At 42.3% G+C, this 21,915-nt stretch overlaps 3 protein-coding genes across 4 annotated transcripts; all 3 read left to right on the top strand.

Annotated features, from left to right (window-relative positions):
- The first annotated feature begins 482 nt into the window (after positions 1–482).
- LOC144739585 (mitochondrial import receptor subunit TOM70-like) lies at positions 483–5,667 on the top strand. Its single transcript, XM_078622521.1, is given in 14 exon segments — positions 483–722; positions 2,063–2,236; positions 2,701–2,827; positions 2,924–3,033; positions 3,113–3,194; positions 3,197–3,260; positions 3,809–4,016; positions 4,449–4,550; positions 4,552–4,584; positions 4,673–4,780; positions 4,893–5,009; positions 5,125–5,222; positions 5,315–5,437; positions 5,514–5,667. Coding segments are annotated over 14 exon segments (1,740 nt in total).
- A 2,478-nt stretch (positions 5,668–8,145) lies between these two features.
- On the top strand, positions 8,146–16,093 carry TBC1D23 (TBC1 domain family member 23). 2 transcript variants are annotated; one of them, XM_078622519.1, is made up of 19 exons: positions 8,146–8,183; positions 9,157–9,268; positions 10,166–10,271; positions 10,896–11,100; positions 11,179–11,302; positions 11,496–11,620; positions 11,705–11,751; positions 11,820–11,923; positions 12,009–12,131; positions 12,218–12,310; positions 12,573–12,743; positions 12,822–12,864; positions 12,954–13,060; positions 13,139–13,272; positions 13,517–13,561; positions 14,667–14,755; positions 14,928–15,063; positions 15,472–15,666; positions 16,009–16,093. In XM_078622519.1, exons 1-19 carry the CDS (start codon positions 8,146–8,148, stop codon positions 16,091–16,093), a joined length of 2,082 nt encoding a protein of 693 aa, XP_078478645.1. The 2 variants fall into 2 exon arrangements, with proteins under 2 accessions (XP_078478645.1, XP_078478646.1); XM_078622520.1 differs by lacking the exon at positions 13,517–13,561.
- A 2,411-nt stretch (positions 16,094–18,504) lies between these two features.
- Positions 18,505–21,681, top strand: NIT2 (nitrilase family member 2). Its single transcript, XM_078622518.1, has 10 exons — positions 18,505–18,532; positions 18,673–18,791; positions 19,184–19,304; positions 19,727–19,815; positions 19,915–20,008; positions 20,090–20,164; positions 20,238–20,316; positions 20,483–20,581; positions 21,392–21,447; positions 21,587–21,681. Exons 1-10 carry the CDS (start codon positions 18,505–18,507, stop codon positions 21,679–21,681), a joined length of 855 nt encoding a protein of 284 aa, XP_078478644.1.
- Positions 21,682–21,915: the final 234 nt, after the last annotated feature.

Here is a 21,915-nt window from a genome sequence, read left to right on the forward strand (position 1 = left end):
TCACACAGAAACTACAAACACTAGGTAAATATAAGAAATAACTAAAGCAGTGTGTAAAACAACTATTTTGCAAAAAAGAGTAATATTTTCAGTTTTCGTGAAATGTGTAGATAGAAAGATATTTGTTTTAACGGTTATAGAACTGTTATGTGTGGTATTGGTGTGTACTGTGTTAGAGACCCTGAATATAATGGCAAGAGTGAGTTATTTACCAATGTATGTAGGTAGTAATTACTGTATTCGTAGATATTCACAATCACAGAACGACTCTAATACATATTGTCATGATTTCCAAACGACAGTTGTTTGGACTACAAAAGCCGTTGTCGTACTACAACTACCGTCAGCCACCGGTGTGTCAGCCAGTCTCCCATGATTCCTCGGTACGTGCGTGACCTCGCGGCGGGGCACAGGAAGAAGAAACGCGCAGGCTCACGCTGTTTCGGTGCTGCTATCGGCTATCCATCGCTCGCTTGTTAATCATGGCTGCTTCAAAGCCAGTCGAGCCGCAGTCCGGTGCTGGACTACCCCGCTGGCAGCTGGCACTGTTGGTCGGGACTCCCATAGTGCTGGGCGTGGGAGCGGTTTACCTGTGGAACCGGAGCAGGACGAAGGAGCGGCGAGGGAAAGGGAGCGGAGAGCGGAAAACTCCAGAAGGCAGCGCCAGTCCCGTGCAGGGCCAAGACGGCGCAGCTCGAACCGCCCAGGAGCTGGAGAACATGGTAGTGTCTCACGTACCCCGTTTTTAAATTCAACACCGTCGACACTAACGAAAGCACGTTAGGTTGACTTTCCTCTGTGGAATTGCTTTACCGCTTTTGAGTACATGTGTCATTGCCATGGAAGTACAGCCAAGGGCACCTGCTGATACGGTCGGTGACAGCTACCTTCACGGGGGGAAGGCCACCCGAGAGCGGTTTACTGCTGCTGGATTAACGCTCAACCGGCTAGCTAGGCTAGCTGTCTGCCTAGCAAACAATGTCCAGGGGCCAACTTTGTTAACTAACCTGTATGCAACCATGGGTTGTTTTTAAAAGAATGTGAGCAAACCTTATCAAAGTCCCATGCAGCTCACGGTGAACACATGTGACAGGAGTCTCGCCTGACGTTAATGTCATGGCTTTGTCAAAGTAATCTGTTCCTTATGTGGAATGTCAAAAGTAAAAAAATGCTTATCAATGCCAATTGAGCATCTTGGACTTTTGGATTATTGGTTGGACTTGAAGTCTGCATGTTGACCTCTTGAAAATTAGATTTTGATCCATAGACCCAGTCATCATTTCATCAATGATGAACTTTTTTTATTCTTCTTTAAGGATAACCGCAGGTGCAGTTGGTACAATATCCAACCTACTCAGAGCACAGGGGATCCTGGTGGAAAATAGGTTAATTTGTAAGCTAGTATAAACAACACTTACACTGGTTGGTAAAATTATCCTGCCGGTTGTACAGAGTGCATCCACTCCAACTTGAAGTGACTGACAGAAATTTGTCACAGCTTAGCATCTCGTGACAAAAGTTGTCGGAAGTTTCCAGCATTGCCAGTCCTGTCTGATTTTCCAGTATTCTGAAACAACTGGCCAGCCTGACAAAAGGCTACACGAAGTACCAGACGGTGGAATTGCATTTACAAAACTAAGTCTTCTGTATCTCAGATGAAGCTTTTGTGTCAATTTTTCCTGCACACTCCCTCTCAAGAATGTATTCACGACTTTGGCAACAGATGCCGTACTAAGTCAAAGCTTTAGTTCACCTTTGTGAGGAAAATGTAGACTGACAACCATGTGAAAACATGGAAGGAATTTATTTGATATTTAATCTGAGCATCAGTATTCCATCCCTACAGTATCTCTTATACTGGACAGTGGCCTCAGGTTTATCAACAGTACAAGCTGCACAAGGTCTGCAGCCGTAATACTGAGGTATTTTTTTAAATTTGCTGATTGATTAACTATTGCATAGTAATTATATAGGTCATTAACCGTTTGCTCTTCTCTGGTCTATTTCAAAGTCATAGAGAGTGAGAGTGAGTTTAATCAATTAATGCTGCATTTTCTTACAGAGTCCTTTGGATCGGGCCCAAGGAGCAAAGAACAAAGGCAACAAGTACTTCAAGGCCGGCAAATATGAGAACGCCATCCAGTGCTACACAGACGCCATCGCTCTGTGCCCCACAGAGCAAAAGACTGACTTGTCAACATTTTACCAGAACAGAGCAGCAGCATATGAACAGCAGGTTGGCAGAATCCATGTGAACATTTGTCATGGTTTTGTATAGACTGAAGATAATGAACACTCTTCTACAATGTAAGTTAAACAGTGACAAAATCAGATGAGTGATTTTACTGTGTTACTTTCGTCTTACGTCAAACATCAGAACTGGTTTAGCCAGTGTTTTGATACGCAGACTAACCCAGAGAATTTTTTATTTTTAACCTCCTCGGTTAATGTTTATCAAACTTTACAAATTGCAAACACGCTCAGGTTTTACTTATCGTTTCTTCAATGTTGCACAACCTCAGTGAGTTTCTGCTCTTACATGGTCACTGATGAGAAGTGAGTTCCCTCCAGTTAGATTTTTAAGGATTTATAGGAAATAACTAGTGAACACATTTCAGGAATCTCATGATGCTGAGCATTTTAACTTTTCTTTCACAAGAACAGGCATTTTCAGAGAGCTCATATTGTATCTGATTTCAGATGAAATGGGCAGAAGTGGTACAGGACTGCTCTCGGGCTGTGGAACTGAACCCACGTTATATCAAGGCTCTGTTCAGGAGGGCTAAAGCTCTGGAAAAGCAAGACAACAAGAGGGAATGCCTGGAAGGTGAGAGCACAGCCCCCTTTCTATGGTATCTTGACTTTTATTATTATGACATAGACGATCAAGCTCACTTTGTCCTTGTCCCTCTTAATTTTCCAGATGTCACAGCAGTGTGTATTCTTGAGGCCTTCCAGAACCAGCAGAGCATGTTGCTAGCAGACAAAGTGCTGAAACAGCTGGGGAAAGAGAAGGCCAAAGAAAAATACAAGGTAATATGACAACTATTTTTCCATAATTTTCCTTGTGTTGTGACATTAACCTTTATTTTTAAAATATATTCCTCTGTAGAACCGTGAACCGATGATGCCTTCGCCTCAGTTCATCAAGTCTTACTTCAGTTCATTTACTGATGACATCATCTCGCAGCCACTGCAGAAGGGGAGAAGAAAGATGAAGACAAGGACAAGGAGGGAGAAACCGCTGAAGTCACTGGGAGGTCAGTGAAAAACATCAAGGTTTCACTTTCATTTCACATGTCCACATGTTGTCACCTTCCGCTCATGTGATGTTATTACTTATGACGCACAAGCCAGTGGCTATAAAATGTGACAACACATTCAAGTTACACTGGACCCACATATGGCCCATAAACTTGTTATATTATGTGGCCAAATTATTTTTCACAATCTTGCCAAAACCTGCTGGTAACTTTCCCTATATCCTAACCAATTGTTTTTTGAATTGATTTTGTAACACTGATGTTAGACGCCTAGAGGTTAATCACTCTTACGTCTTTTTTGGTCACTGAAAAGCAACAGTAGCTTTTGACAACCGCGAAATTAATGTGGTGGCTAATGTTAGCTGATACCTCACAAGCCCTCATGCTTATCAAAGCAAATATCAGTGTCAGTAACCTCATCAATACACAGAGGGATGGTTAATGTGTGTTTTTAATCAAGCACATACTTCATAACAACATTAAATTGTCAATTATCACTTTGTGCTTGAATGCTTTATCTCATTTGGTCTTTTCCTCCTCCTTAGCTCGGGCTACCTTAAGGCAAAGCAGTACATGGAGGAGGAGAACTATGACAAAATCATCAGTGAATGCACAAAGGAAATCGAGTCAAGTGGTCGATACACCGCTGAGGCCCTGCTGCTGCGCGCCACATTCTATCTGTTGATTGGTAACGCTACTGCTGCTCAGCCTGATTTGGACCGGGTGATCAACATGCAGGATGCTAATGTGAAGGTAGGACCCTGTCCTGGCCAGGAGCGGAAAAATAAATACCTCTAGATACCACAGACTTTAAGAGAAAAAGACCGGTGTTTTCGGGAGAGTCAAATGTAATGTATGTCAATAGGAGAAAGAGCGAGCACAATACACACATTTTGGAGGGACAAAAAATGCTTTTTAGTTTTGTAGGTGGGTTTTTATCAGCAGACTACAGGAAGACTAGCAGTGACATGTTGGGCCGACAGCCAGAGCATGACCTGCTGCATGTCATCAACCTACAACAAGGAAAGATGCAAAAAGTCCCCAGTTTTCAGAACCAATTTATTGATATTGTTTTGATATTTCACCTCAAAATGTACTTGTACATTCAAAAAAATGTTTTATGCTTTTAGCGGACTGCTACAACTTCACTTGCTTTGTCCTTTTTGTTTTAAAAAAAACGTACAGTTAAGAGCCAATGCTCTGATCAAGCGCGGAAGCATGTATATGCAGCAGCAGCAGCCTCTGCTGTCAACACAAGACTTCAACATGGCAGCCGAGATTGACACACCGCAACCCTGACGTATATCACCACCGGGGTCAGGTACATGAGCTGAAATGAACTGGTGCTTGTATCTAACTTTGTGGTAATAATGCTAATTATTGACTTGGTTTAAAATGGTTCCTTCCAGTTAAAGATCCTGCTCGACCAGGTGGACGAGGCTGTAGGAGACTTTGACGAGTGCATCCTGCTCAGGCCTGACTCGGCCCTAGCCCAAGCACAGAAATGCTTTGCTCTTGTGAGTTATCTTCGGAGCATTTTAAAAAAAAAACAGGATTACCTGACTAGAACCCAAAATGTCATAAACCCATTTGAATTAATTGTTGATCTGTTTCTCTTCTCCTCTTCAGTATAGACAAGCATATACTGGAAATAACCCATCACAAGTGCAGATCGCCATGGATGGATTTGAGGATGTTATCAGAAGGTTCCCAAAGTGTGCTGAGGGCTACGCACTTTATGCTCAGGTATGAATTTCAAACATACATGTGTGACATGCTTGGTAAGCGTAAGTTAATAACATTGATGAATACAGTTTTTTAAGAAAATCAGTTACTTATGTGTGTTTGGTTGTTCTTGTAGGCTCTGACTGATCAGCAACAGTTTGGAAAAGCAGATGAGATGTATGACAAGTGTATTGTACTTGAACCAGACAATGCGACCACATATGTCCACAAAGGGTACGTGTTTATGGTCATACATATTTTGTTTAAGCAACAAATTAAAAACAGTAAATTAGAAGATTAGTGATGTTTCAATGTTTTTTTTCCAGTTTATTACAGCTTCAATGGAAACAAGACCTTGACTTGGGTCTTGAACTCATCAGTAAGGCGATTGAGATTGACAATAAATGTGACTTTGCCTATGAAACTATGGGAACGATTGAAGTTCAAAGGTGAGATCAACAATTCAACTTAAGATGTTTTATTAGGTTTGGAGATCTGAAAATAACCTGAGTGATTTCATTCCAGGGGCAACCTGGACAAGGCAATAGATATGTTCAACAAGGCAATTAACCTAGCCAAGTCAGAGATGGAGATGGCCCATTTGTACTCCCTATGTGACGCAGCTTACGCCCAGACAGAAGTGGCAAGGAAGTATGGGCTGAAACCTCCAACGCTCTAACTTCTTGATTGCCAATCGGAGTCTTTATTGCTGATCCTAACTATTAAAAGTGAAACTGTCTGACTTGCATCGCATTGGAAAAAAAGATTATCAAAGAGCCCTGAATATATATCCTGTTTACATCACATTAAAGGGGTTTGTTGTCATGAAAAACTTTTTTTTCATACTCAATCTTTGCTGTGATCAGATCTCTCTATTAATCTATTTGCCTGGTTTGAGCCAACACCATGTTTTAACCCTGAACAAGTTTTGAGTAAATGTGACTGCCCAGTGTTGTGACAGCTTTAAAGTGACAGTGTTAAAATTGGTTCCCCTTGATTTATGATATGCTTGTGAACACAACACTACCAATATACATATATGTACTACTACTAAAAACTTATAGCTACTCTGTCCTTCTGCTAACTATTAGTAGTCAGTATATCTTTCAGGTTATGTCATAAACATGTCAACTTATATGAATCAGTTAATTTTCTCATTTATTCTCCTGTCCATCTGGGCGCCAAGCCCTGCTGTTACTTAAAACTATTCAAACTACTTCATTACACCATAAAATGGTGTTTGCTTTAGCATTTGCCAGTTGTTTGGCTCTTTTTTGTTGTGTTCAGTAACATGCCATAAAGCATCAGAAACACACAATGAACGCGATGTTTAAGGAGAACAATTTAAACACTGATATTGCCGTTATACTGTGGGCATATCGACATTATGCAGTCAGCATTTACGTTGTAGAGATAAACTGAAGGGAGAAAACCTTTTAGTCTTTAAGCACGAAGATTAAACCAGGACATTGCCATCAAACCATGCTGTTGCGCAGAACAAAGATTTTCATAGTCAGAGAAAAACATGAATGTTCATGTAAATTACAATCACCTGTAGAGAAACTGAATTGGGCTCTAAAGTTGTGACACTAAACTGAATACTGTGAGAGCGTTCTGTAGTTACCATTTATGGTTATTAGGATGATTTCTTTTGTGCACCATCAATATTGTAACATACAGTATGAGTTACAAATGCAAGAGTAAGTATAGTCCAGTGTGTTTTGTCTGTGATTGTAATGCTGGAGTTGATGCAAAGGAACAGGGCCTACTCACAGGTTAGTTAGGAACCTGAAGTGTTTTTTACTTTTGAGTTTGCCTGTTTTTTTTTTTTTTACATTTTGTTCAGCATGAGAACTTTATAAGCAAATGTAAATGCGATGTTTGTACTATTTCAAACACTAGGAGGACCCTAAACACCAGAGACTGGGTCGATCCTTTAGACAGAAATAACCAACCTTACTTTTTATTTCATTATTATTTTTCCAACTGCCTCTGTCAGTGTTTTTCATAGTTTAAGTAATAACTTGATTTATTTTATATTGTACAATGTTAATTTTTCTTGTTACATTTGAACAGAGAGACCTGACGATGGCTTTATTTCATTTTCCTCTGGGACCCTCCTCTTAAATGGATCATCTCACAACTCAAGCCTTATTGTTCCTAGCTGACTTGCAGCCCTGAGTATGTCTTGCCACAGTGTATGTTTTGGTTCTGAAGCAGCATAAGCACTATTAAAAAAAAAAAAAAAAGCCACCACAACCGAATGATGTTGTTGTCAGTTTTGCTGAATTTCATTGCAATGAGGTAACAGAACCAACTCATACACAATCTTTCTTAACCCTCCAGAACTGAATAGAAGTTGACCTTCAGACAGCCATTTGGTTTTCACTGGCAACGTTCACTGACATTCTTAATCAAGTTGTATGTTGACCAAAGTGAGAGAAAATATGAATCCTAATAAAGTTATAATTCCTGGATTACTGTCATTCCTCCCTGAGCACTTGAATTTTGTCACATGTTGTTGAAGAATGAAAATAATGAAAATAGAACATAAGTCTGAGAGGATAATTTGCCACAGATACATTTAGAATGAATGGTAGTGAGGTGGAACACAGCAGTGTAAGTTAAAACTATCAGTTGCTAGTACTATAAATTTGTTTTCATTACTATATCATTACATGAGTAATAGTGTTACATTAGTAAAAATATTTTTACGTAAGTAATGCATTACATTGTTAGCAGAATCAGAAAGACCTGGGTTTTTGACGCTGTTTGTGTGTGTGTGTGTGTGTGTGTGTGTGTGTGTGTGTGTGTGTGTGTGTGTGTGTGTGTGTGTGTGTGTGTGTGTGTGTGTGTGTGTGTGTGTGAATGAGTATAGGTCATTCAAGAGGACCTTCTGATCAGTCATTTACTATGTATTATATACAGTACAGTATATCTACGCACACGATGTGAATCAGACGAATACTGTTTTGAATATTGTATTGTCTCAAGCGGTCCTGTCTATTTACTACTAATTATTAGTCAAAACACACGCACAGCACGGGGTGCTAATGACTTTTGTTCAGTAGTTCATCAGTGACAATTACTCGATGACAGCATCGCGCGACCGCTCGGCTGTGTTGACGGCATGTGACGTGTCTCCGTCAATACAAAGATGGCGGATGCCGTGGAGGAAGCTCTTCAGGGCACTTGGTGAGACGATTTGTTTTCCTATTGACGTGTAATTGGCTTTTTTAAAAAACTGTCAAACAATTGTACTGTCTCTGTTTGATAGCAATGGTTGTATAGACACCGAAAATGTGTTTGTGGCGTGAATCCGCTCTTCTGACTGGCGGTTCGACACCAATTATGTACCGTTACTGCTCGGCAGCTAGCCAGCTAACCAGGGTTAACAGTAGCTAACGTTAAATTATTCTGATGGTTTTTGGAGTCAAACCACCCACACCGATAGTAATTCCCGCGCGGTTTTGAAATGATACTTGTAGTAGTTATTGTATTCATCACTTTCTACTCGAATTCATACTGATGCAAAGCTTGTTAGCGAACAAGCTAACAATAACCAACTTAGCGAGATGGCTGATTTAAATCCCCACAAGTCGAGGCAAACCTCATCGTTAGCTCCAACCAAAGCCCCAGATTGTGCAACAATAAAACACACTTTTATTACACTTCATAAAGAAGCGACCAATATGATGGGATGTGAAAGATGTAGTTGGCATCGATTTTGCATGATTCTGTTGCTAGTCATCAACTATTGAATTATCATAATTGAACAGATTTGGGAACAGTAACAATTTGATTGTATATTTATTGTGTGTGCCTCAGGGTCTATGAATGTATCTTATATAGATAAACAGATAAAATGACGATTAAATTGACTGAAAAACTAGCTGATTTAAACAAATTAAGTTTTTCTGTGCCATGTTGCAGCTTCTCACCTATGAATATTGACAGTGGCACTTTAGTACTGACATTGGGATGTCATATGCATACATTTTGTAGCATTCCTAATTAAGATGACAGTGTAAAATGATTATTGTTTTGGAACTATAAACACGATACAGAAATAAAGCGTTTGTCTTGGTTAGTTTGATTCAATTGAAATGCATTTATACTATGGGAAAGTCAATCTAACCATAACTGTGGTGTCTCCATGCCTCTTTAGGGACCAGGATCTAGCTGAGGCTCTGGACTCTGGCGGTTCTGACATGGAGATGGAGAGAGGAATTGTCCAGATCCAGGAAAGTTCCCCTCAATTCAGGGCCAAGATGTGGAAGGTGAGGAATATGACAGAACCCAGTCACTCACTGCAAACTGGCAACGAAGTCTGTTTGATTCATTGAGCCTCTCATGTGCCAGCGTTTCTCTTTCTCAACTTCACGTTGAGTCATGTGTGAACATATTCTCAGAAATCATTTTTTGCACATTTTCTGTCGTTGTACACTGTTGACACTATTGATCAGTGTCATCACATGATAGCATACAACAAATACATTGTGTTTTCAGATTGTGAACGATGTTTGTTAATCCACCTCTTGTTCAGTCAGTGTTTCCTTTCAATGAGAACAACAGTCGTCAAACTGGATAGACCAGCTGCACATATTGAAAGAATTTAAAGGATGTCCACTTGTCAGTACACATCATTCGACAACCCTGGTACATGGCTACTATGTGTATACTTACTTATTTACATAATACAATTAATTTTTCACAGGGATGAAACATTTCTCATTATAAATTATATATAATTTATGCTGTCCTTCAGTCCTTCTGTCCTTTTCCAGCCACTGGGTGTTTTCTCAATATCAGCCACGTCTTCTATTTGCTGATGGTACATGCCATGCAAGGGCTTGTCCTTCCCTGATTCCCTGGGCATCTTAGTAGTTGGTCATTGGGGTGCTGAGCAACTGCAGCTCAGTGAGATAGCTCACTGACTTTCGTGCAGGTTGCTAGTTCGGACCTGGTTCGACTCCCGATGACAGCCTTATATGCCTGTGTAATACAGTGAATGATGTAAAATACAGAGATGTTACTCCTGGTGTAAGATGCTGGCAGGCAAGGCATACATGGAATTCTGTCTTTCTTAGTGGAACAGCAGTGAACATTGCCACTGTTTCCTCTCCATTTGCACTCAGTACCTACATTTTGCTGTGTTTCTCTTATTTTGTCCGCAGATTGCTCTGAATGTCTCTGGCAAAGGAGACAGTCTTTCTCCCTGGGATGGTGTCCTTGATTTACCTGAACAAACTCTTATTCACAACCGCAGCCAACAACTGATTGGTGAGTAGATGTGCGTGTGACTCATAAAACTTTGAATTGTGGAATTTCTAAGTCAGCACCAAGAAATGTGGGAAACCATTGTGAGTGGCTTCTCATGGAGATGCTGCACAAGGACATTGCTGGGAGCATGGGGAATTACATAAAATGAACTTGTTTTGTGGGCTGACAGACTGAATTGTGACATGTGCGTGTTTGTGTGTGTGTGCATGTGTGTAATATGTCATATGTCACATTCTGGCATTTATATACCACACACCAGGGATCTGTTGTAACTGTTTACGGTCTGTTGGATTTGGATTGGATGTGTCAGCAGTTTAATTAAATTTGTAATAAAATCCAAAATCACAAGAAAGAATTCAGCCCTTTTTCTTAAGGTTCCTTGTCCCATTGCAGCAGAACACAAGGCAAAGTACTCTTGTAGATGTAAGAGACACACTTGTCAGGTCTATTTGTAGTCAAAGACGAGCGTCAGGATTTCACTCTACTGTGATCTCAAAATAGCTGACGAGAAAGAGGGAGGGAAAACTTTTGTTATTATCTGATTATTATGAGCCACTTAGTTTGTTAGGTTTGTCATTTTGCCTTTTGTTTTTTTAAACATATTCTGTGTTTCGTCCTCTTCAGACCAACTGGACCTGTCGGAGGAAGAGCGGACCGACATGGTGTCTGATGTCGAGTCAGTCATCACTTTCTACTGTAAGTCACGCAACATTAGCTTCACCCCAGAGATGAGCTGGCCGCACCTGCTCAAACCTCTGCTGGGGCTTCAGCTTCCCCGCAGTGACCTCTATAACTGCTTCTACGCTGTCATGAACAAACACATCCCCAGGTGAGTGAGTTTGTTGTCACACCTCATCCCATTTACACGGTGGCGTCGACTGTAGTTCATGTGACACATCTGTTTCAGGGACTGTGTGCCCAACGGCCGCCCCTTCCATCTCTACAGATTATTGCTACAGTACCATGAGCCAGAGCTCTGCTCCTTCTTGGACACCAAAAAAATCACACCTGACTCCTATGCCATCAACTGGGTTTGTTTGTCTCCTTCATCCACTTGCATTTCTTCACTGCTGATGCATGATCTTCTTTATTGCTCTTTTATTGCAACTGCTGATCACAGTTTGTTTGAATCACAAGTGACAGATCACTGGGGGGCGTAGATGAAAATGATGTCTGTTAATTCTGTGTGCACTTCTGTCTCTGTTGGTTTTATCTCCTCCACAGCTGGGTAGTCTATTCTCCAGCCACTGCCTCCCTGATGTTACACAGACACTGTGGGACTCCTACCTCCAGCAGGCCGACCCCTTCCTCATCTTCTTCCTCATGCTCATCATCCTCGTCAATGCCAAGTATGCAGCTGCTAGTGGCAGCCATTGATATTCATGCCGGGGAAACGTGCATGTAGATTTGATTTGTTTTTTGATTAACCATAGAGAGACCATCCTTGCACAAGAGGGAGACAGCAAAGAGAACATCATCAGTAAGTTACTTTCTGTGTCAAAAAATCCTATTAAACTCGGCACCTGAACAATACTTTGTCTGCTACAGAAATGCTGGAATCTTCCCCTTCTCTACTGGAAAGTGAAGACATTGAAGACTTGTTTTCTCTGGCCCAGTACTACCAGAGTAAGACGCCGCTGTCACTTAGAAAGGTAAAGCGCCACATACTCTTTCATCTGACAGGCAGGGAGTGGAACCAGGCTGTGAACACTGTCATCTGTTTTCCTGCTGTGGTAGATGAACCAGAATCTGTTTGGAAGCAGCCTGGTGGCTCTGAAAGAGGAGGACATGGATCTGAGTCAGGCTTTGTGTCTGCCTGTGTCTGTTCCTGAAATCCTTCAGGCCAACCAGCTGCAGCAGGTCGGTAACATTTTCATAACGTTGTTTGCCCGTTTGAGAAGAGAGAAGACGGCGTGTGACGTGATGATAATGGTTTTACTTCTCAGGATGGCGTACGCTTCTTCGTGGTGGATTGTCGGCCTGCTGAGCAGTACAATGCTGGGCATCTTTCCACTGCCTTCCACCTGGACTCTGACCTGGTGAGTTTGTGAGAACGCCCTGACAGATGTCACTGTGCTGTTGGGGAGACACAGGGAGACGCAGCAGGCATAAGTAATGAGGACAGAACATACACAAGTACGTCAGTTGGTCCACTTGTATTTATGCAGTGTGAAACGTGAACCAAGCAGATCAAATGTAAACAGTGGAGCAGAAACACTACCCTTGGTTCCAACTTTTAGGTGTGAAAGCCCACTAACATGACCTGATATGTGAGTGTTGACCCCTGTTTTTTCCCCACAGATGCTCCAGAACCCATCTGAGTTCGCCCTCTCGGTGAAATCCCTGTTGGAGGCACAGAAGCAGTCCTTGGAGTCGGGCTCCATTGCCAGTGGGGAGCACTTGTGCTTCATGGGCAGCGGGAGAGAGGAGGAGGACATGTACATGAACATGGTGCTGGCCCATTTCCTGCAGGTAAGAAAATGACAAGCTGAGCTGTTTTCCCACCTCTTCTCGAACGTCTTTGATAATCTAAAGGCTTTTCTGTCGCAGAAAAACAAAGAATACGTCAGCATTGCCAAAGGGGGTTTCATGGGTGAGTGGGCGATCATTTTTACTTGTCTAAAATGCTTTTTGGGATTTGTGGGAAGGACGTAACAATCACAGCCATCTGTGTGATTCCAGCCCTGCAGCAGCATCTCGTCGACATGAACGTGGAAGGTCTTGACTCGTCATACGTCCACTGGATTGTCAGCACGTCGGGGTCTCACAGCAGCCTCAGCTCTGCCGATGTAAGCGGATGCTGGCTTTGGCTTTTTCTTTGAGCATGTTTCTCCTTCTTGACTTTGATTACCGTCTGTTGGGGACAGGGAGACTCTCCCGGTGACAGCAAAGGTGTCAAGTCTTTGGTCAACAAAATGACGTTTGCTCTCAAATCAAAGTCGGTGAATGTGAAGGAGAAGATGATCAGCTTCATTGAGAATACCTCCACCCCTGTAGACAGGTGAGTTTCTCTTTTAGAATGAGATAAAATCATAAGCCTTGGAGTTTATTTGTACGGTAGAATGACACAGTTGATCACTGTGGTCGATATAGTTACTTAACATTTCTTCAGATGTTAGTTTTATCTTGAGTAACGTTTGTCTTGCCCTTTTTCAGTCAACAAAAAAAAAAACACACTTAGGTTTTCAGGGTTATCATTTATATTTCTCCTCACCGTACCCTGTATGTGCCTTACTCCATGCTAGAATATCTTTCAATCTGCCGTGGCCTGAGAAGGTGGTTCCTGATCGGTAAGAGCTCCCTAACATTGAGCCTTTTGCCACCAGCATGTCCACTGGCTGTAGACCGGCACAAGTCGCCGGGATTCTAGGAAACGTAGCCTATGTCACATCGACGCATGTGCGACACCATGATTTCTTTTTTAGATCAGTCTTCATGCTTTCACTAACAACATTTGCTGTTTAGTTTTCGCCGCTGTGACCTTTCAGGGATCATTGATTCATCTTTACATCTGTAACTCACCGAGGCTGTTGTCTCTTTGCAGTCTGACTAACTGAGGCGTTGATGGAAGGACGTCAGCGTCACTGCCGTTTGCTTGGAAATGCACTTAGCTGTCTGTCTTCCCATTTCATTTGTGTTTGGATGATAGCCAGGGCTGTGCAGGAAATCCATCATGAATGAATCAAACCAAACAGCCCTGGATATCATACAATGACTTCTCTGTTTACTTGTAAATAACAAGAACAAATGTGTCAGTTTAACCTCTTTCCTCACATTTAACAGCATAACCTCTGGCTTTCATGTGAGTTTTTTCTGCAGCTTAGATGTCTTCATGCTATTTCTGTTCAACTCTGTGGCTCTCCGTATGTAATGCGACATTTTTAATAGCAGATATTGATGTTTCATCATTTTTTCCACTCGGCACGGGCTCTCCCTGAAGGCACATTTACCCTAGAAGCATCTGCGACACATAACGGCTGCGCTGTGGCTCCACTGCTTGTCGTGGCCATTCGTCACTGTCTCCATAGCGACCATTGCCACACGGATTGCTCAGACAGAAAGTTACACAGTACAACAGAGCAAATCCAGTCGATTTTCAAAATAAAACACCACAGCCATCAATACATGTGTGTAGGAGAGCCACAGGTACATGGGAGATCAGACGTGTGGTGGCGAAAGCTGGTGAAAAGTGAAGTGTATCAATCAGGAAATGTTTGTTTTTGTTGTTTATAAACACCGTCTCATGACTCTCCTACTACCTCGTCTTGTGGTACTTGTCGGGCGTTCTCGTTCCACTGCTAAAACGTTGCCAGCGTGAACGGAGATCACTCTGGGAACAGAGTAGAGACGTGGCGTGGAAATCCGCCTTGACTTATGCTGTTTCTTTCTCTCTAGACACGTGAGCAGCAGCGACCGTGTTGGTAAACCTTACCGAGGAGTGAAGCCGGTTTTCAGTATTGGTGATGAGGAGGAGTACGACACAGGTGAGGACCTGGTTACGGCTGCACAAATAAAATGTGGATGATGGCGCCCCCAAGGTTCTAACCATTTAAGTAATGATGAGTGTTTCACTATGGAAGAGTGTACAGAACGGTAATGTATCTCTGTTTGATGACGTATGAAGTCCTGCCCACTAAAATCCTCTCTGCTCCACAGATGAGATTGACAGTTCATCCATGTCAGATGATGACAGGAAGGAGATTGTCAACATTCAGACGTGGATAAACAAACCAGATGTAAAGCATCACATTCCGTGCAATGAAGTGAAGGAGACTGGTCACATGTTCCCAAGGTGAGTTGGAAACGTTAAAAGGTAAAATGTGCAAAAATTAGAATTGCGACACACCAGTCGCTCAGTGTTTTCTTAAGATGGTGAAGTGGCATGGGAAAATGGGTGTATGGGTGTATACAGAGGGTCAAAAGAGAGATGGACGAATGGACGAATCAAAGCATCGTGTCCGGGTTTGTAGAATATCCACTTATGAAAACAGACCAGGTGTGCAAAAAGCTTTGATAAGATGACCTTGATAAGTTTTGACAAGCAGTCATTAGTCTTAATGTGGTATAAAGAATCATGGCGTGACAGTGGAACAGTTACCAAACCTCTGGTAAACCCGCGTATGTTAGACTGAAAGAATGAGAGGTTTTGAAATAACTCAGGAAATGAGTAACATTGTTTGGATTCTGTATGTTTCTCCAGCCACTTGTTAATTACAGCGACGCACATGTACTGCCTGCGGGAGATCGCCGCAAAGAAAGGTTTCGCCTACATCCAGTCGAGACAAGCACTGAACTCTGTGGTGAAGATCACATCCAAAAAGAAGCACCCGGAGCTGATCACATTCAAGTTTGGCAGCAACAACTCTGCTGGAGTGGAGATATCAGCAGTTGAACGGTGCGTTTTCATTTTTGTACCTCTGTTTTTGTTCAAATTGAACAAATAAGTTAGAATTAAAACCTAGCTGCCTCCAATTGTTTCCAGTCTTTGTGCTAAGTTACACTAATGTACATTTATCTCAATTAAAACAAATTAGATATTTTTATTCATGTCCAGGACAAATTCACATTAGTATTATTATAGTAGTTATATAGTATAATGAGAATTGACTGTGAGCATGGTGTGAGTTATTGGATGTTTCAGTTGATCCCTGGACTGAATATTCCTTTGTCATAGATCAAATGTGACCAACACGGCCGTGTCCTTGCCAGTCTCATGTGTTCTTTCCATCCCTCTCAGATATTTGATACCCAATGCAGGCGATGCCACCAAGGTCATCAAGCAGCAGATCATGAGGGTCCTTGATGCTCTGGAGAGCTCATAAAGAGTGACAGGTTCATGATGGGGCATCATGACGCTAATTGTTGACACAAAGTGTTTGAAGAGTCTCTGCCTGCCAGGAGTGAAACCTTCACCCGCTCTGCTACAGCTGTCCTCACTCCTGGACACATCCGGTGCAGGGTTGACTGTCTCAGCCTGTGTCTGCGTTTGGGAGACGAGGACACCGCTGAATACAGAACTGTGGGACAGGCTGCATATGTTGAAAAACTGCTCTAAGTTAAACTGTTTCTTCTTCTTCTTTGGTAAAACATGGGATCTAATTATAGTGCATTTCCACTGTTTCCCTTTGGCCTTAAAGTAGCACACAGACTGACCAGCGACAAACCTGCTCACTTCGTCAGACGACGGATCTTTTCCTTTCACCAAAACATCTTATTTGGATCCATTTGTTGTTTTGGGGAAGAGTGCCATCTCTTTTCACATCTGTTGAGGGATTATTCAAGTTATCATTGTTCTGGTCAGGAAGTGAGTGTGAGTCCCAAAAAGGCACATGACGTAGGTTTCCTCTCTTTTCGTGATAGCGTTTATTTTCCAGCAGGCAGCCTTAAGTAGACATTATTGGAGGACAGGTATAAATATGTATATATTGTATACTGCTCTGTATCAGCACAGACCTTTGGTATGTCATTTTAAAAGCCTATCCTGATAGTGACCAGCTCATAGTGACCTCTGTTTCCTCATTTCCCTCATTTTACATTCAAGATTGAATTAAGCTCATATCTGAACACTGTGATAGAGCTTAATTCTTTGATCGCCCCTCTGAACAACAAAGGAATATTACTCCAGGAAGTTTGGTGATTCATTTATTAAACACCTCTTTACTTTGCCATCACATTGGAAGATTTCCACCAACTTAACACATCATGTGGAACTGTCACGGCATCGTGCTCAGTTCAAACAATTTTGTGTCCAAAAGACTGCAAAAAGGAAAGGATTTACACAGCTTTAAGAGAAACACAAGGACATGCATTCCATCGCTACAATCTCAAATTGTTTATGTCCATTAATCAAAGCTAGGCAGCTCTAGCTTGTTAGCCACTGTTGCCTTGGGGTTCATACCTGTGATATGTGATATCGGAACCAGCAGTGGCATCACAAGAGTCATTTTGTTTGTGGACTCATCTCAACCAACTTAGACATGTATGCTGACTGTTTTTTGCAATAAGTTGTAGTTGTTTCGGCTGCTAGGTTTGAAGCCCGGTGTGGACTGACAGCTCAGTCAAGGAAATGTCAGTCAAGGTCGAATTGTCCTCTTGTACTGACATAACACTGGCAATGAAAAACCAAAACTTGAATCTAAGTTTGACTTATCTGGTGTTTCTTTGCTCCAGTCTATCATAGCATTCCTGTGTGTCCCATGCCTTGTGTCGTATGTTAGTGATCAATTTCAGTATTGGCCCAAATATAATTGACGAGGACTCTTTATTGTCTAACATCACTGGCAAAGGATGTCACCACTAATCAAAGTGCAGAATGTCTGAAGTGTAATTTGCACCTTACTGTATTATTTTCTAAACGTTTCTCTTTTTAATAAATGGTTATTTGATGGCAGCTTTGAGATGTATAGTATAGTTTCATTTACATGCAAATTAAAGCCTAATGTTTTTATTACTTGTTTAAAACAAAAAAAAAAAGTTACCAGAGATTTTGTTTGTGAAAACATGTGAAAACTGCAGACTGAATTGAATTTGAGCCAAAAAAAGAATAGAACAAAACTCACAAAAGTGTAATTACAGTTGCTGCATATGGGACGGGACTACTGGTAGAAAATAGGACTTCATTAAAACGTCTTTTATAAATTGTAAATATTCATCTTTTTTTTTTCACAAAATCGACCACGTCCCAAAAAATTACACTAACCTTCTGCATTAATAACATTTTGCAGTATGAAGCAAAACGAAGCTAAACTAAATAAATACATGAAATAAACACACATCCTCCAAAGAGAGGTACACGGTGAGTGAAACACTGAATAAATCCGAAAATGAATTACTCAGCAATAGGGACGGTTTATATAGGATGAGCTGGTCTGGTATGTTAGCCAATCAGGAAGCACACACTATCACACTCACGCTTGATTGGCCAATAACCCCCCATTACGTCACTTTGCCTTCTACCTTCACATTAAAGCTCTGCACTTTACAGGAGTTCACACATATATATTAGAACAATTTAAACTGAGAACAAGTATGTATATACATTCTATGAACGTATTTTATGATCATCATTTGAAGTATCTGACAGTATTTGAACCGTTCTATACTAAAAAAAATCGATTTATGATCCCATTGTACAACTATAAACATTTATTGTGAAATTAGTGATCCGGAATCACGTGGTGTTCGCTGTACAGCGTCAGCTCCATCTCAGCGGTAACGACGTCCAGACGCGTTCATGTCCACCCTCGCCAGGACTATGTCCAGTACGTATAAAGTCCTCTGCTCGTTTTGTGGTGATTACTTATACGGGGGTTTTGTAACCTGACACACCGAAGCTGACGGCGGTTTTGCTCCTGTGACGTCCGTCGAACCGCACTAATGTCGTTGTCACTTGTTCACTCAGAGTTCCGACTGGCAGTGATCCAGCTGCAGGTGACCAGCGGGAAGGCGGACAACCTGAGCCGAGCCCGGAGCCTGGTCCGGGAGGCGGCGGCACAGGGCAGCAGAGTGGTGCTTCTGCCGGTGAGGAGGAGGAGGAGGAGGAGGAGGAGGACCCGGGGCTGGTGGCTGCCGGCTGTCGGACCTCCTGCAGCTTTTAGAAGCCGATGTGTGTTCTTTAATTCCGTCCCTCCTCCCACTCATTTATATGACGTTCGTTGGCTTGTAAAAACAGATGCAGATTGCAAAACAGATTGCAGTTTTGAAAAAGTTATACAAATCAAAGAAGTCTTGTAATATTTCCCAAGAACTTGAGGTAAATACATTTTGCATTTCCAAGTGTTTCCATTGGACCCCAGTCAAAATGTTATTAGTCGGCTACTGGTCTAAACATATCAACGGCATAAGGGTGAATAAATGTTACGTGGCTGTAAGTGTTTGTGTGTCCGATGGCTTTGTCTTTTCTGCTCTGTCAGGAATGCTTCAATTCCCCATATGGCACCAACTTCTTCTCGGAGTATGCGGAGAGGATCCCAGGAGAATCCACACAAATGTTGTCAGCAGCAGCGAAGGAGAATCTGGTGTATCTGGTGGGAGGTATGGTGGATGTGGTGTCCTACCAATGTAGGTCCACCTCGTAGGATTTAGATCACATAATTTAGACAGTGAAACTCAGAAAGAATCCTGCTGCTTTTTCACCGTTGTTTATGCAAATGAATGAAAAGATCAACAGCAGACAAAAAGTAATTATTAGGTCATGACCTCATGTTGGGATAACTGGTATTTTATTTTAACATGGTCCCAACTGGAGGATCACAAACTGTGGCGTGGAACAACTTTTCTTTATTCCACATAGTTCCTTGAAATGTATGTGCACGTGAAAACGGATAGAGTCCTAATAATTCTAACTCGTCTGATGAGAAAGGGATGCAGCAGAAGATGATACAAGATAAAAACAAATCCTTCATTGCCCATTGAAAAAAGAAAAGGTTAATGTTATTAAAAATGTTATTCATCAGGATCTATTCCAGAAGAGGATGGTGGGAAGTTGTACAACAGCTGCACAGTGTTCGGGCCGGATGGCGAGCTGATTCTTAAACACAGGAAGGTACGCACATGTGCGTCAGCTGTTCCATTTGTGTTTGTTTTGTGTTTAATATTCTAAAGCTAATACATTTGGATATGAAATGTTGTTTTCGTCTTCAAGATTCATCTTTTTGACATCGACGTTCCAGGAAAAATCCGCTTCCAGGAGTCGGAGACGCTGAGCTCAGGGAACAGTTTGTCCATCTTTGAAACGCGTCAGTGTCCTTCCATCCTTCCGTGCTTCGACCCTCGCAGCTCGGTGGTCCTCACACCAAATCATTGTCCGTTCCTTTCAGCGTTCTGCAAAGTGGGTGTGGGGATTTGCTACGACATCAGGTTCGCAGAGCTGGCGCAGCTCTACAGCAGGAAAGGTAAGACGTCTAACGTGAGTGTCCTCGGGTTGTTGGAGTACGCGTCATGACCAACCGGTCCCGCCGTCCTCAGGCTGTCAGCTGCTCGTCTACCCTGGAGCTTTTAACATGACAACGGGTCCGGCCCACTGGGAGCTCCTACAGAGAGGAAGGTCAGCTGACGGCGACATTTAACACCAACCTCATGTCAGAAACAAAAGTATGGTCACTTGGTAACTGTGTTACAAGAACATAGTCAGATGTGAGTGCTACTGTGTATGTGGGATGTTGTATTCGTTCTACTCAGTAGTATCTGTTCTCACCGGTGGCCTCGTGTAGGGCCGTTGATAACCAAGTGTATGTGGCCACAGCATCACCTGCCAGAGATGAAACCGCCTCGTATGTCGCCTGGGGACACAGCACGGTGGTCAACCCATGGTAAGAACCACAGAGACGTAGCATGCCTTAGTGAAACAGACGAGGGAGGAGGTGGAACGGGATCTAACGCACGCACAGACGACACGGTCACAGCTCAGTAGCAGTGAAAGCAAAAGATCTCCACTGCTGCGATACCTTTAGAGGGTATTTACCACCTCCACCTAGGAGGTCATGTTTTGGCTGGTTGGCTGTTAACAACAAACTTATGTGACAGTTATGAACAGATTTTAAGTTTTAATTTTAAGTTTTCAGGAGAAGCTGATAATGGGATCAGGACCGGATGATTAAATGTTGTGAATGATTCTTACTCGTTGTGAGACGGGGACATCTGTGTCTAGAACTCCACAATAGCAGCAGTGGACCGTCTCTGTGGACCAGTGGTTAGTGCGTTAGACCGTTACTGCAGTGGTTGGGGGTTTGAGTCCACCCTGGGACCGTTGAAACTATGGAAATTTAAAAAATGAACAAAAAAAATAGAGATCAGTGTGCATGATTTGTGTAACGAGGTTGCTAATGATTTGACTGTTAATGACCTTCGTCCGATTTCAAATGCTATGGGCCGGTTATTATAAACTTATAGTAAACTTATAGTAGTGTCGATAAAATGAAGTGAATGTCGTGCTTTTCTTGTTTGGAAAATGCGTTGTGTGCACTGCTCAGCTTCAAAAGAAAACATGAAAAAATTGAAATACGCAGGGAAAAAAAATCACTGTATCAGGCTGTGAACATTTCCTCCTAGGCTGACCTAAATAAAAGTACTTTAAAAGTGTAAGTAAATGTACTTTTAACCCCAAAACTGTCTCTCCTCAGGGGAGACGTTGTCTCCAAGGCTGGAGCAGAGGAGGCTGTTATTTACGCTGATATCGGTGAGTGTCTGTGTATAACAAAGGAGCGTAGTTCAAGTATGGGGTTAGTGTGTGTGTGTGTGTGTGTGTGTGTGTGTGTGTTTTCTGTTATTGTGCCCACGCTCTGGTTCTACACTAAACATGCGTCGCCTGTCACCAGACTTGCAGTATCTAGCGGACATCCGGCGGCAGATCCCAATCACAGCTCAGCGGCGCGATGACCTCTACGCCGTGACCTCTGTGAGGGACACATGAGGTCGAAGGTCGGACACGATCCGATCACAACGTGCCGTCCTCTGGAATCAGAAGCACTGGACTTGGAAACATGCGTCTTTCTGCTCAGTTGAGGAGGAGTGATTAGGAACCATTTGATGTTCTACAGTGATGAACAAAGTTCAGAAAAACATTGACGGTCGCTGACAATGATTCTGTTGATGCTTTTCAGATTATTATTGTTGGTTCAGCTTTCACTGTAACGTCAATAGCAGG

This window comes from Lampetra planeri, unplaced genomic scaffold (genome assembly GCF_965212315.1).
Source record: "Lampetra planeri unplaced genomic scaffold, kcLamPlan1.2.h2 scaffold_1582, whole genome shotgun sequence".
Lineage (NCBI taxonomy): Eukaryota > Metazoa > Chordata > Hyperoartia > Petromyzontiformes > Petromyzontidae > Lampetra > Lampetra planeri.

Bases quoted from the DNA above. Each gene is read 5' to 3' on its own strand.
- TBC1D23 (XM_078622519.1), top strand. From the start codon at position 8,146: ATGGCGGATGCCGTGGAGGAAGCTCTTCAGGGCACTTG. The intron at 12,132-12,217 runs GTCGGTAACATT...TTTACTTCTCAG, and splicing joins AGGCCAACCAGCTGCAGCAG to GATGGCGTACGCTTCTTCGT. The intron at 12,311-12,572 runs GTGAGTTTGTGA...TTTTCCCCACAG, and splicing joins TCCACCTGGACTCTGACCTG to ATGCTCCAGAACCCATCTGA.
- NIT2 (XM_078622518.1), top strand. From the start codon at position 18,505: ATGTCCACCCTCGCCAGGACTATGTCCA. The intron at 19,305-19,726 runs GTATGGTGGATG...GTTATTCATCAG, and splicing joins TCTGGTGTATCTGGTGGGAG to GATCTATTCCAGAAGAGGAT. The intron at 20,009-20,089 runs GTCAGTGTCCTT...CGTTCCTTTCAG, and splicing joins TTTGTCCATCTTTGAAACGC to CGTTCTGCAAAGTGGGTGTG.